This window comes from Grampus griseus (assembly GCF_964374135.1).
Source record: "Grampus griseus genome assembly, chromosome: 10".
Classification (NCBI taxonomy): Eukaryota; Metazoa; Chordata; class Mammalia; order Artiodactyla; family Delphinidae; genus Grampus; species Grampus griseus.
The window spans coordinates 40,988,903-41,001,739 of NC_139004.1; the positions used below are offsets into that span (position 1 = coordinate 40,988,903).

General features: G+C 36.2%; 1 protein-coding gene across 18 annotated transcripts in view; it reads left to right on the top strand.

Annotated features, from left to right (window-relative positions):
- MLIP (muscular LMNA interacting protein) overlaps nucleotides 1–12,837 on the top strand; it is a 293,069-nt gene that overhangs the window by 194,811 nt on the left and 85,421 nt on the right. For 17 of the 18 annotated variants that reach the window (XR_014297251.1, XM_082662662.1, XM_082662676.1 and 14 more), the window contains 2 exons: nucleotides 854–898; nucleotides 12,371–12,499. Coding sequence is in view for 17 of the 18 variants with exons in the window: in XM_082662662.1 (XP_082518788.1) it covers nucleotides 854–898; nucleotides 12,371–12,499 (174 nt within the window). In the remaining variant the exon portion in view is untranslated. The remainder of the gene's footprint in view (nucleotides 1–853; nucleotides 899–12,370; nucleotides 12,500–12,837) is intronic. The other variant, XM_082662672.1, reaches the window with a different exon arrangement.

The following is a 12,837-nucleotide window of genomic DNA, read 5'->3' on the forward strand; positions in this document are numbered from 1 at the left end:
CCAGACACATCATAGTGGAATTACAGAATGTCATGGAGAAAAATCTTAAACACTAAGCAAATGTGAAGACGGATGATCCAAATTATGACGTTTACATTGACAGCAGTAATAGAAGTCAGAGCAAGTGGACAGTCCTCAGAATGCTGGGAAATAATAACTATTACCTTAGAATTCTATGTCCAAGTACACTCTCATTCAGGATGAGAACAAAATAAAAACATTTTCAGACAAAGCCCAAGACAGGAAGTTCTGAAAAAACTACCAGAGCATTTACTTCAGCAAGAAGGAAACTAAATCCAGAAGAAAGGAGTGAAATTCAGGAACCAAGGATGATGAAACAATATTAGCCTCCTCTTTAATTTAAAGCAATTAAAAATTTTTTTCATGAAAACTTTATTTTCTAATATGAGTAATTTAATGAAAAATCTGTTATTTGTTTCATTTTGCTGTACATAAATATAAGTAGCTAACAATGTTGGTAAGTTTGAGTAAAATACGGAGTATACAGAGCATGACATATTACAACACCTTGAAGAATTTTTGATGTCTTACGCTAGTACTTGTGTTAAGATGTTAAGGAAAAGCAACATAGAAAACATCATATTTACTATTATGTGAGCTGAATAAAAATGTGTAGGAGAAATATTGTAAGGCAATGTACAAAAAATGTAAAAAAAATCATTTTTTGGTGGCATAATGATATTTTTTCTTTTACTTAATACCTGTCAAAATTCTACAAGGGGCATGTATTATTTTAGCAATAAAAAAACTTCAGAATACTTGAAAACATAAATATATTATCTTACTAAATTATGAATTTCACTAAATAAACACTACGTTTATAATTTTGCAGGCAAACCTCGCCTCACCATCTTCTACGGTATCTGAGAGTCAGCTGGTACGTATCCTCTTACTAGACATAGACCTGGTACTTTAGAAAATTCTGATCTTTTAAGACAGCTTTATATGAACAAATGTGAACTGAGAACAAATTGACTGTATATAAGTTTATTTGCTTACTTGTCTAGTAAAAGTTCACCGATGCTTTACTAAAGCTCCATGTGGTTGTTTTGCAAGTCACAGACATACATAAAAACATATATAGAACTTATTTGCCAGTAACTTGCATCCTAGTAGTGGTGTTAGGATAGAATGGCCAAGGCCAGAAGGAAGATGCAGATGGACGTTAGAGACAAGGACTCACTTCCGGATGGGAGAGATCAGAAAAGGGTTCAAGGACAATGTAGCCTTTGATCATGTAGAGTAGGTTCTGCAATTGAGGAAATGAGATATTTCAGACAGGAAGATTAGCATGTGGATGATCTAGACCAGGGACGAACAATAGAAATATAGTGTGAACCTCAAATACAAGCCACATTTGTAATTTAACATTTTCTAAGAGCCACGTTAAAAAAGTAAAAAGAAATAGGTCACATTAATTTCAATAATATATTTTATTTATATACATATTATCATTTCAATATATAATCAGTATAAAATTGAGATTATTTTACATTCTTTTTTTGGGGGTAAAGTCTTTGAAATCTGCTATGTATTTTACATTTACAGCATACCTCAATTCAGGCTAGCCACATTTCAAGGGCCCAACAAGGGGGCTGGTGGCTACTGTGTAGGACAACACAGATGTAGGCTCTAGAATCTGTTATTTATAGATAAAAATTTGATTAAGTAGGAAAATTACTTTTTCTAACAGTGTTTTGTATTATTGTTACAGTGATGAGCAAATTGGAACCATGATATGTTACCTAGATATTATTAAATATTTTCTTTATTATCTTTTAATTTTTATTGTTTATAATTAATTATAAACACCTTCAGTAAAATCGAATGAAAATATCTAGTAAAACACTGTAAGACATTAAGAAGACAAAATCAGTTTAATACTGATTTTTCCCCCTATTTTAAGCAATTATTTCTGTGTCCTACATCCATAGCCAACAAGTCATCTTGTCATTATCATGCCAAAATGACAATGATATTTTTATTTGTAGTGCTGGGAAATCATAAAAAGTGTAGTTTGACTCTTAAAATAGCATGATTGAAGCAAATGGCTTAGGCATGTTGGTGTTTATACATGCAGTGTGTATATGGGGTGTGTTTGCGTGTGTGTGCATGTATGTGTGTGTGAAGTGTTATTTTAGTGTCAGTTGATTTAGAATAGTGGGCAGCAGTATAGGATAGTTGAAAGAATGCTGGAACGGGGCCAGGAGACCCATCTTTTACTTCTTGCTCTAACGCTAACTACTGGGCTGATAGTGGAGAAGTCAAGAATCTGGGAGACTGGGCTTCAATCTTCTAAATGAACAACGATTACACTCTGTCCAAGCCTCTCTAAGGCAGTGAGTCCATGGTTACTAGTTCAGGGGAGCAAAGGAGTTGCCATGGAAATAAGAGGTACAATAACATTGTGAAGTTGAACAGTTTCCCACTTTAGTATGGAACTATTGTTACAACTATTTTAATATTTAAAATAATGATATATGTACTTGTTTCTTGAGAATAATGTGTGAAAATTAAGAAATATTTTGTATACTCAACATAGATACAACAGATTTTAGATGTTGAATGTGTGTGAATATATATTATCAGACTGACATATACATATATAGATAGATAGATAGATAAATATCAGTTCTTGACAATATTTTAAGAAACTATTTCAAAGAAGCAAATATAGATAATGATTTCATAAATTAAGACATAGTATAAATGACCCATTGTAAATGTAATAAGTGAACTTTTTTGGCCAAATAATTCTATGAATTTGATGTTTGTGTTCTGAGAAAAATACGAAGGGTTGCTTTGACTGACTTTGATGATATTATTTTTGCATTTACTTTAGACATTTTCTCTAGAGAGTTCAAGGAATTTCTTAACCAAGTTTTAAATTAAGTTTTAATACCAAAATTCACTTGAGATCTAGGTAGGTTTGTGAAGGGATTATTATCAAGCAGGCTATCACACACAAAAAGAACATCTCTTGGATGGATGTAATTATTCAATTCAATCACTGACTTCTACTTCATGATATTAACCCTGTATTTACATTCTGTGAATATAGAATAGAGTAGAAGTAATTGCATGCAAGGGATGCTATATGGATTTGCTTTTTTAAGGATTTGTAATATTTTCACTCCTAAGCATTGTAATTTATGAATGAATTATATTTTTATGAATGGATTTCCAATATTTGCCATCATGAACTCTCTTCAGGGTTAAGTTCTGAGTAATTTCAGTAAATAAGAATGCTTTTGAAAAACAAATATGTATATATACACACACAGTATGTGTGTGTGCTTATAACATATACTATACATATAGATGCCATATGACAGGTAATTCTGATAGCACACACACACATATACGTATTGCTTTCTGTTTATATGTGTGTGTACATGTGTATAGCACATAAATACACGATTTTGGGGAACACATGATAGATTATAGTTAAATTATGTAAGTAAATATTGTATGTTTTGCATCAAGTAAGCAATTAAAATTATTTGATTCCTATTTTAGGGGAGAAATGTAATAAATTGAAGTGAAAATAAATGTTGAATTGCTATGATAGCACAAGCTTAACACAGAAGCCATTTTGCTTTTGAGCTTTGGCTTTTTAAGAATATATCATGTTTTCATATTTTTTCTTTTTAACGTGGCTTAGCTATTTGCTTGTTTACATTGCAACTGTACCCATTTAAAACTGGAAGGAAAAAAAGAAATATGACCTTGCCCATTACTCTTAAAATATTTCCACCGTTTACTCTGAAAACCAAATTATGTAGCATTAGGCTCAGAGAGAAGTGTTTTGGGGGTCCTTATGAAACTAGTTCACCATTTTGTGCCTCAGTTTCTCTTCTTCTATTAACCAGTAATGCAGTACATCAAAACTGGGAAAGACTTAGAGATGAGGATGTTTTAAATACACATCTAGAAAAAATGGAGGTTGGGACAACTACCCTGTCAACCTGAAAGCGTTTTTGTAAGGCTCACATATCATAAAATGTAAAGTTGCCAATGTAGCCCTGTACATATGGGGTGGGGGGTGTTATTATTGCATATAAAGTCTCTGAAATATTATCTCTGAGATTTAACGAGTGGCCATTTTTTACAGATAAAGAAACAGAGGGTAACAGAGTTTGAGTAGATCAACTAAGATCACAGTGTTCGTGGTCATCTTTGTTCCGCGTGACTTTCAAAAGGAATCATTATTGATTTTAAATAATTCAAGGGGAATAAAAAAGGCTGATGAAGGAGTTGGGAAATAGGACCTCTGCAGAACTGTGACTTCCACCGGCACATGTGATCATTTTCTAAAGAGAAGGGGCTGAGTAGGATCAGTTAGGGTCCTGAGGCTTCACACCTGTAGATAGTGCATCCCGTGGCATCAGAAAGGGAACAAAAGGAAAGGAAGATCCCGGATCTAAGCTGAACCTTCACAAAGCTTTCCTAATTGCTGAGCTGACTCATCATAATATTAACAGAGGCTGGTGGGGTCTCTTTTCTCTGGGTAGGAAAACAGGTTAGGCTTTATAAAATGGGTAAACACTGGTCTTCCTTGGCAATAGGTAAGGGAACCTGGTTTAGGAGATATTTGGCTTTTGCTTTTGAAATTTCATGCCATTACAAAATGCTCATTGTTGCCCAAGATGGAATACTGAATTTAGAGAGTACAAAACAATAGATTTAAAAAATAAACCACATGGTTATATATAGGTAAAAGCAAAATGGAGCTTACTGGAACACTGTACAGAAGAGGCGCTTAACCTTGCAGATACTTTGTTCCCAGTTCTGAAAGCCAACTGATGTGTCCTGTTTTAGTGGTGCATGACTGATCTTTCTAAGGGCCCTTGAGGTCTCTGTTGTTCAGAAAATGCAGCCCTGAAAGCTTTTGCATAGAACTAATGTCTTCTTCAAGCTTGAAGGTGGTTTGTCCTTGACTAATTTTCCTTGACACTACAAGCTCAAGTGCTACAGCATTTATCATGTATGCCTCTTCAGGTCTGAGTCATGCTATTTTCTTTTAACTGTTGAAATATTTTAAACTGGCCAATCTGTGTTGTGTACGTTCCAAAAAATATTTTTGGAGTTGTGACCTGTGGTTTATAATTATTGAAATCCTGCATACATTTATTTTAATACAGTGATCATAGTAATTATAAAATATATTTTTGGAAAAAGCTCATCAGATAAGTATTTTCCTGGGTAGTCTAGATCTTTTGGTATCAGTACTCTGTATTATATAATACAAAGTGCAAAAACAGGAAAAAGGAAAGGTTTTTTTTTTCCTTTCAAGTTCCTTTTATGATATTTTTTCTTTACAAATTTCTGTCACACATATGATCTCCTTAGATTCACACGATCATGTTGTGAGTTAGTATGGCATTGATTGTTATTTCCATTATTCTGATGGAAAAAATCCTGAAGTCTAGATATCTACCATGTGTCAACAGTCTCACACCTAATGGGTGGTATTAAAAACTGTCTGCCCCCTCCTCCCTAATCTTGGAAGCTTTACTCTGTACTATAGTGTTTTGAAATGTTTCTTTGAGGGGAAAAAAAAAAAGCTTAAGTATTTGCTTCAAGCATATAATATTTTTATTAAAAAAAAGAATTAGAGTTAATAAATTTTTATTAATTGTGAGTGAATCCGCTAAATAATTTAGAAAATATTGCTTTTGTCAACAGTCTTGACTAGGAGAATGTTTTTGAGTTTCTCTGAGCTTGTTGCCACAGAAATTCTAAAGAAAAAAAAATAACACTGGAGAACATAGACAAGACAGAAGCAAATGGCTAAAAGAAGCAGCGATGGTACTTTCACAAACTCCTTGGATCCATCAAATTAGTCAGACTCACAGAATTTTCTATATGATGTGTTTTATTACTTTCTTGCTTTTTTTTTTTTACACATCTTATTTCTTCAAAAAGATAGAAATAAACCCTTGAAAACTGGGATCCTATTCTTTATTTCTTTTCTTTTCTTATCACATGACTCCAGAGCTTACTACCTCAGTCAAAGGCAATTAAAAACACCAGTCCACTAGTTGGAGTTAATTTATGAAAGACGTGGTTCTAAGAAGGCATTATCCATATAATGGATTCTCTAGGTCAGTGTTGACAGTTAATTTTCAACTTTGGTCTCCAGCCAGAGGCAGTACCAACTTGTTGTCATAGAATTATGATTATAAGTTCCAAAGGACAGAAACAATATCTATTTTCACAGTGCCCGAGTAGCAATATTCAAGGATAAGTGTATACTTGATGAATTATAAACACAAATGAATAGTGGGATCAGTGCCCTACAGGCCATTAAAACCTGCCCCCAGGCCCCGGGACTCCACATACTGTATCTCTTGGACTTTTTCTCCCTTAAGACTAATAATAGAGTTAGATGTGATCTCCCAAGTTCCACCCACTCTTGAATTCTCCAAAGAAGATTATATCATTTTCTTCCATGTTAAGACTTATTGCTTATCACTGCAATCAAACAGGGGGAAAAAGAAATGATTTTTTAAAAATAGAGTTAAAATCTTGCAAAGTCCTTAAAGATGTGGCCTCTGGTCTCTGGTCTTGACTTCCTGTATCATTGGAGATGATAACTTCGGCTTTCTACTCTTTCTTATCTCTGAGGGTGGAGCTCACCAACTCACATTCATTCTTCTGGTCCCCTAGCGGTGAAAGGCATGTAGATCTCCTATCTGGCGAAGTTCCTTCTTCCTGGTTATACTGTAATCAAAAAGTCAGTCCAGGAAAAATAAGGGGAGACCCATACTGGATCATAGCCAGCATATTGAACTTCTGCCTGTCAATTAGTTTATTCATCCTTCAAATGTCTATTTAGCATCTATTAGGTTCCCAGCACAGTTTTAGGTTTTGGAGAGATAACAGTGAACAAAACAATGATCTCTGGTCTCACAGATCTTAAATACATTCTAGTGGAGAAAGGAAGAAAATAAACATAAACTGAGTTCAGATTGTGTTAAGTACTATGGAAAAAAAATAGGGTGAGTAAGAAGAGGTGGGGATTGATATTTTACATGGGTCATTAGGGAAAACCTGTCTGCTAATAAGGTGGCATTTGAGCAGAGACTTGAAAAATTGAAAGAGAGAGTCCTGGAAAGGGAGAAGAGAGTTCCAGACAATACAAAGAGCAAGTTCAAACTCCCAGAGTAGGGAACACAGTGTGTGCCAGAGTGGAGAGTGAGGGAGAGAGAGGGGCAGTAGCAGGAGACAAGATTGGAAAGGGAGAAGCTGGTTGGAGAGTGAAAGATTAGGTCATATGGAGCCTTGTAGGCATCATCCTGCAGACATTGTAAGGGTTTGGGTTTTTACTCTAAGTGAGAAGATGAGGAATTAGAGTGCTTTGACTGGAGTCCTGTGACATGGCTTGATTTACTCAGTGATTGTTCTGTGCTTAACTCACCTGAATTGTGAGCCCTCTGAGTACAAGTGTTATGTCTTATTCATCTGGGTAGACACTACAGTTACTGACATAGAATAAGTCTCACTTGGCAAAATGCCTGCAGAGAGCATCTGACAGATGGTCTGATAGAGGAATGCTTCAGAGCTCCAAGACAATGGTTGCTTTGTCTTTAAGGCACTTCAAAAATGTCAAGAATACATACATATACATATATTTCATACATACGTATATGTCAAGAATACATGCATACATACATGTATATATATGTATATATACACAAATACATATATGTATACATATATATGTATAGCAACATATACATAAATATGTATAACTGAATCACTTTGCTTTACACCTGAAATTAACACAACATTATAAATCAACTATACTTCAGTTTTTAAAAAAAGACTTTATCAGTATTGTGCAAACTACTCTTCTCATCAAAGCAAATGGAGAGCAGAGTTGTCCATGATTGTTGGGATCTAGCACTCTTGGAATTGTGTCAAGAAGAATATAAACAGGCAGACTCCCCATCCAATAAAAGCCCATATGTATTCCTGGCTGTAATGAGGTTCTCAGATTTTAAAACTTACAATAACAGAATCACAGTATTCTGTTATCAGAATCACAGTATTCTGGTTCCAGTTAAAAATAAAACATCTGCCTACCCTTTTCTGCAATGATAATGCTTTTTTTCTAAAGGTGGGGGAAATATTTTACTAGCAAGAATGAAAGATTAACCTTTTTTTTTTCAAAATATAGCTCCAAAAGAGGGGGGAAAAGTCTTACATCCAGTGTAAATCAGTTCTCAGGAGGTTCATCACAATACATTGAAATTTGCTATTTGGAGAACGTTCTTGTTGTTCTTTCTGTGCTCCTTTTGCTGACTATGGGAGTCATTACCTGTTTTTATTTCTCCACGTAGGCTGGAACGAAAATTATGGTGTTGCTTTCCCTGGCATTGTAAGAATGACATTTGTTTGTATCACTCACGAGTCTAGCTGGATCTTTCGATTCTTTAGCAGCTAAAAAATGAAGGAAGGGCTTCCTCCGGTGAGTTTAGTTGTCATGTTGCTGACAATGATCGTCTTAGAGTAGCTCACCTTTTTAGAGTCTTCTCATTTGTTAATCTAATTTCCTTTGTTTTTGTTTGGATGCAGACTTAGCAAATTAGGTTTGCCAGAATTAGCGAACCAGTCTACTTAGAGTCTGAAGATACCAGGTGACTATGAGCAAGGAGGCAGCATAGATTAGGAATTGATAAAGGACAGTCTGTTCTAAACCTTATGCAATAACTTTGTGTGGTGTGGTTCTTGAGGAGGCAGGAATGTAAATAATCAAATGTGCCATTATTCATTATTAAAGGACCTAATCATGCAGGAGGATTAAGATCCTTTAGTTGATGGTCCAGACAGGTCGAATGGCTTTTTTCCGAGGTCATACAGTCTATTAACACTATTGCAAAAATCAAAATCTATGTCCTTATACTTTCCCCCCACCAATATCATGCTGCTTCTTGGGACTGGATTTTATACCAAGTCCAGAGAAATATCAGTATAAATTTTGATGTCTGGCTGTGCAAACTACAGAATCCTTTAGGAGGCTAAATGTAGTGTTTGTGCCCTGCTTAAGGTAAGAAAAACTGGATTTACTAAGACTAGTGAAAAGAACAGTAAAATGACATGTAATGAGTTAACCATGGCTTAAGTCATGAATGTGGCAATTGGCAGTGGAAATAAAACAGAAGCAATGGATTTAGAAGGAATCAAAAACATAAAAATACTAGGACTTTGTTAGTGATTGCCCAGAGGACGTTATAGAGAGGTGGGTGTTTAAAAATCATGTTAAGTTTCTCTCTATGCTGTTTCTCTCCCTGTCTCTATCTCTGGAGTAGACATCAGAGTAATTAAAACCCTGGGTTTATGATCAGACTAGACCTGGATTAAACCTCGACTTGTTCACATATTAACTGTATGGCTTTGGCATGTGACTGATTCTAAGTCTCTCACAGGGTTGTTGATAAGGAATTGATGAGATAATCAATTTAAAATATTGAATGTAGTGCCTGTAAGATACGGAATCTGGGTCTATGGGATAATGATGATGTCATTATCTGCAATGAATCCTCAAGTGTTTTGAGGCTGGTTTCAAAGCATGTGGAATGGTATGAGCAAGGTGCAGAGGCTGCCATATACAGGATTGATCAGTGTACCATGGTTTATGGAGAGTACATGAGGCTCAGAATTGGGCCAACAAGGTTTGAGTTTCAATTTGACCAAAGGTCGAGACACAGTTAGGTGTGAAGTGTATGGTTAAAGGTTATAGGGCAGGGCTTCCCTGGTGGCGCAGTGGTTGAGAGTCCACCTGCTGATGCAGGGGACACGGGTTCGTGCCCCGGTCCGGGAAGATCCCACATGTCGCAGAGCGGCTGGGCCCGTGAGCCATGGCTGCTGGGCCTGTGCGTCCGGAGCCTGTGCTCCGCAGCGGGAGAGACCACAACAGTGAGAGACCCGCATACCGCAAAAAAAAAAAAAAAAAAAAAAGGTTATAGGGCAGGAAGTGTGAACAATGTCAAAGGCAAACTATGTTTAGTCTTCCTTTGCCTGGAGTTGGCTTCCCTGTCCATGAAATGCTGGCTGGTAAGTGACAGCAAGTTATGGTGCAGGAATAAAAACAGGACTAAGGAAAGAGGTAATGAATAAAATGGAAGAAATGGGGCAACTGTATTGAGACCAAATAAGCAAACTAGAATGAGGAAAATTCAGAGATTTCAGGTAGACCAAAGCCTAGGAACACAGAGTCCAAGAAAAGAGCAGGTGGAAATAGAGGAAATAGGGAAAGAATCCTTGTTCAATTGCCAGACAACTATCAAATCCAGGAAATTCATAGTAAAAAAAAGCATCAAACCTGGCAAAGAAATAAGCATGAAGGGTCAGTAACTGATTCTGATATTAAAGCTACTTGATATCCAGCCAACCAGAGGACTGTCTTTTCTGGATTCACCCTGGAGGATGATGATCCCGAGAGAGATGATCTGAGTGGAAGTTTCCAGGCCAGGATGACCCAGAACATCCACCTGCTAGCAATGCAGGAACCAGGGCATCAAGTTTCTCTGGCAGGGGGATTCTCACAGCATATCAAGTGCTTCTGGTCAGATTTCTTCCCTCTGCTTTCATCTTTTGGCTGGTGCTGCCAAGTTTAGTGTCTAAACTTCCGTGTTGGTTTTAGAACCTGGTAAGCCCTGAGTACCGGAGTTGTACTGATTGCCTGCTTCCCAAAGGAGCAGGAGAGAAGGTACAAGCGTAGGAGCAGCAGGAAGGAGAAATGAAACAGGAAGTCACGTGGAAAAGAGAGACAGGAAATCTGGACAGTTTCGGATCATGACCCAGGGATCAGGCGTCTCCCTATGACAGGTGGCTGTAGAAATCAGCACCTGCTTGAGCTTTGCTCTCGTGCTGAGTTCATTGGAGGATATTACTCTCATATGTATACTCAACTGTGTGACGTCATGCATAACTCGTTGTTACTTGCTCATCTTTTCCCCTGGAGAGAAATCAGAGTTTCTTAAGTGGGAGATATTTCCCTGCCTGGGGAAGATAGAGATTTTTTTCTCAATCTTTATTCCCCCAGTTGGCATAGATATGAAAGCCAGCTGGGAAAATATGGGTTGAAAAAAATATTGCAGAGTGGCATTTATTCAAGACTCAAAATATAACGGGTGGCTTATAGGGCAGAGAGATAGATGTCCTCCCTTAAGGCTTAATTCGAGAGCATCAGCACAGACTGAGGAGAGCTAATTTACTATTTTCTGAAAGGAAATGGGCTTGAGAAGAATGATTACAGCAAAATGCTCAAACAGAAAAAGCATCACAACTTTTTACTGAATTCTTGTTTGGGATTTTTTTGGTAAACTTATCAATCATTTTGTGACATTTTACAGCGTAACGAGATTTTGGTGTTCGTGAAACATCATTTTGAAATTGCCCCAAACTAGATTCTTCTCTCTCTCTCTCTCTCTCTCTCTCGTCAGACTGACATTGGGTACAAATCCACGAATCTGAAATGACTGGTCTATTCACTCAAACTCTTTTGATTGCAAGTTATAGAAGTCAAACTGAGTTGGGAAAAAAAAGGGAATTTTGTGTAAAAGAAAAGGAAAATCTTAGGAAGCCTCAGAGAAGAAATTCAGCTGGATCCCAGGAATGTTTTGGAATTCAATTCTGGAAAGCCCTCAAGTGTGTCTCTTCTCCATACACTTTGCTGTATTTTTCTTGATCTCATCAGATCTGCTTTTATGGCAGATTAAGTCTTTCCCATAGCTCCCAAATCCACATATTATAATTTCAGTCTCCCAGCATGGCCGCAGAGCAGTTTAAAGCAGTGTTCCATATTCAGGGAAGAGAACATCTGTTTGCTACCCAGCCCCCAGTCCCTTGTGTCAGAAAGCCACCCTTGGTTTCATCATACACAGTCTGAACATGACTTCTGGGATTTTAGGGTTTCCAGGAAAAGAAAGTTGTTCTGGGCTTGCTGGATTGTACTAGATTCGTCTATCCTATCATGCCCCAAATGAGTACGCTGTCTGGTACCGAGGATGCTCTCAATAAATATTTGTCAAATGAAATATTTATTGACTGAACACACTGGCAAGGATATAGGAACATGTTTGAATAGATAAAGGAAGATGTTTTTGCATTTTGAACGTCATAATAGTAGATCTTAATGAGTTGATTATGCTGTAACAGGTAACTAAAACTAGTTACATTAGTTAAAAATCATTTGATTTCTAGCTGTTTTTATGTATTTATAAAATCATTTTAAAATAAAAAAAATTGCTGTGAGAATATATGAATGACTTAATATACCTATGTATTCATTTTCATAGTATTTTTTCCTTTATTTTTTAAAAATTTGATATTCATGAAGACGAAGCCTGGAGTAATTCGTCCCGTACCTGTAAAATCCAAAATATTACTGAGAAAAGAGGAGGAAGTCTGTGAACCCAACCCTTTCAGTAAATACCTGGAAGAGCACAGTGACTTCTTTTCTGATCAGGTGAGTGTGCATATGAGAAAGTCTTTGATATTTGGATAAATAACTGTACAAAATATAGAGATGCCTCTATGAATATGGTGTGTGCAAGAAAATGTTTGTGATTGAAATATCCTTAGTAATAAAAAAGATCTATTTTTTTACATAATAAAACAATTCTTAAGTATGTTCAGGATGATATTTTGAAGTATTTAAATGTTTTTTTCCTAAAATTTTTCTACCTATTGTTGGTATTGTTTTGGGGACCAAGATATTACTTCCTATAAAGACATCATGGAGTCACTGATTAAATGAGTCATATAGGTGCTGCAGTCTTAGTTCTAATATCCTGCTTCCTTTTG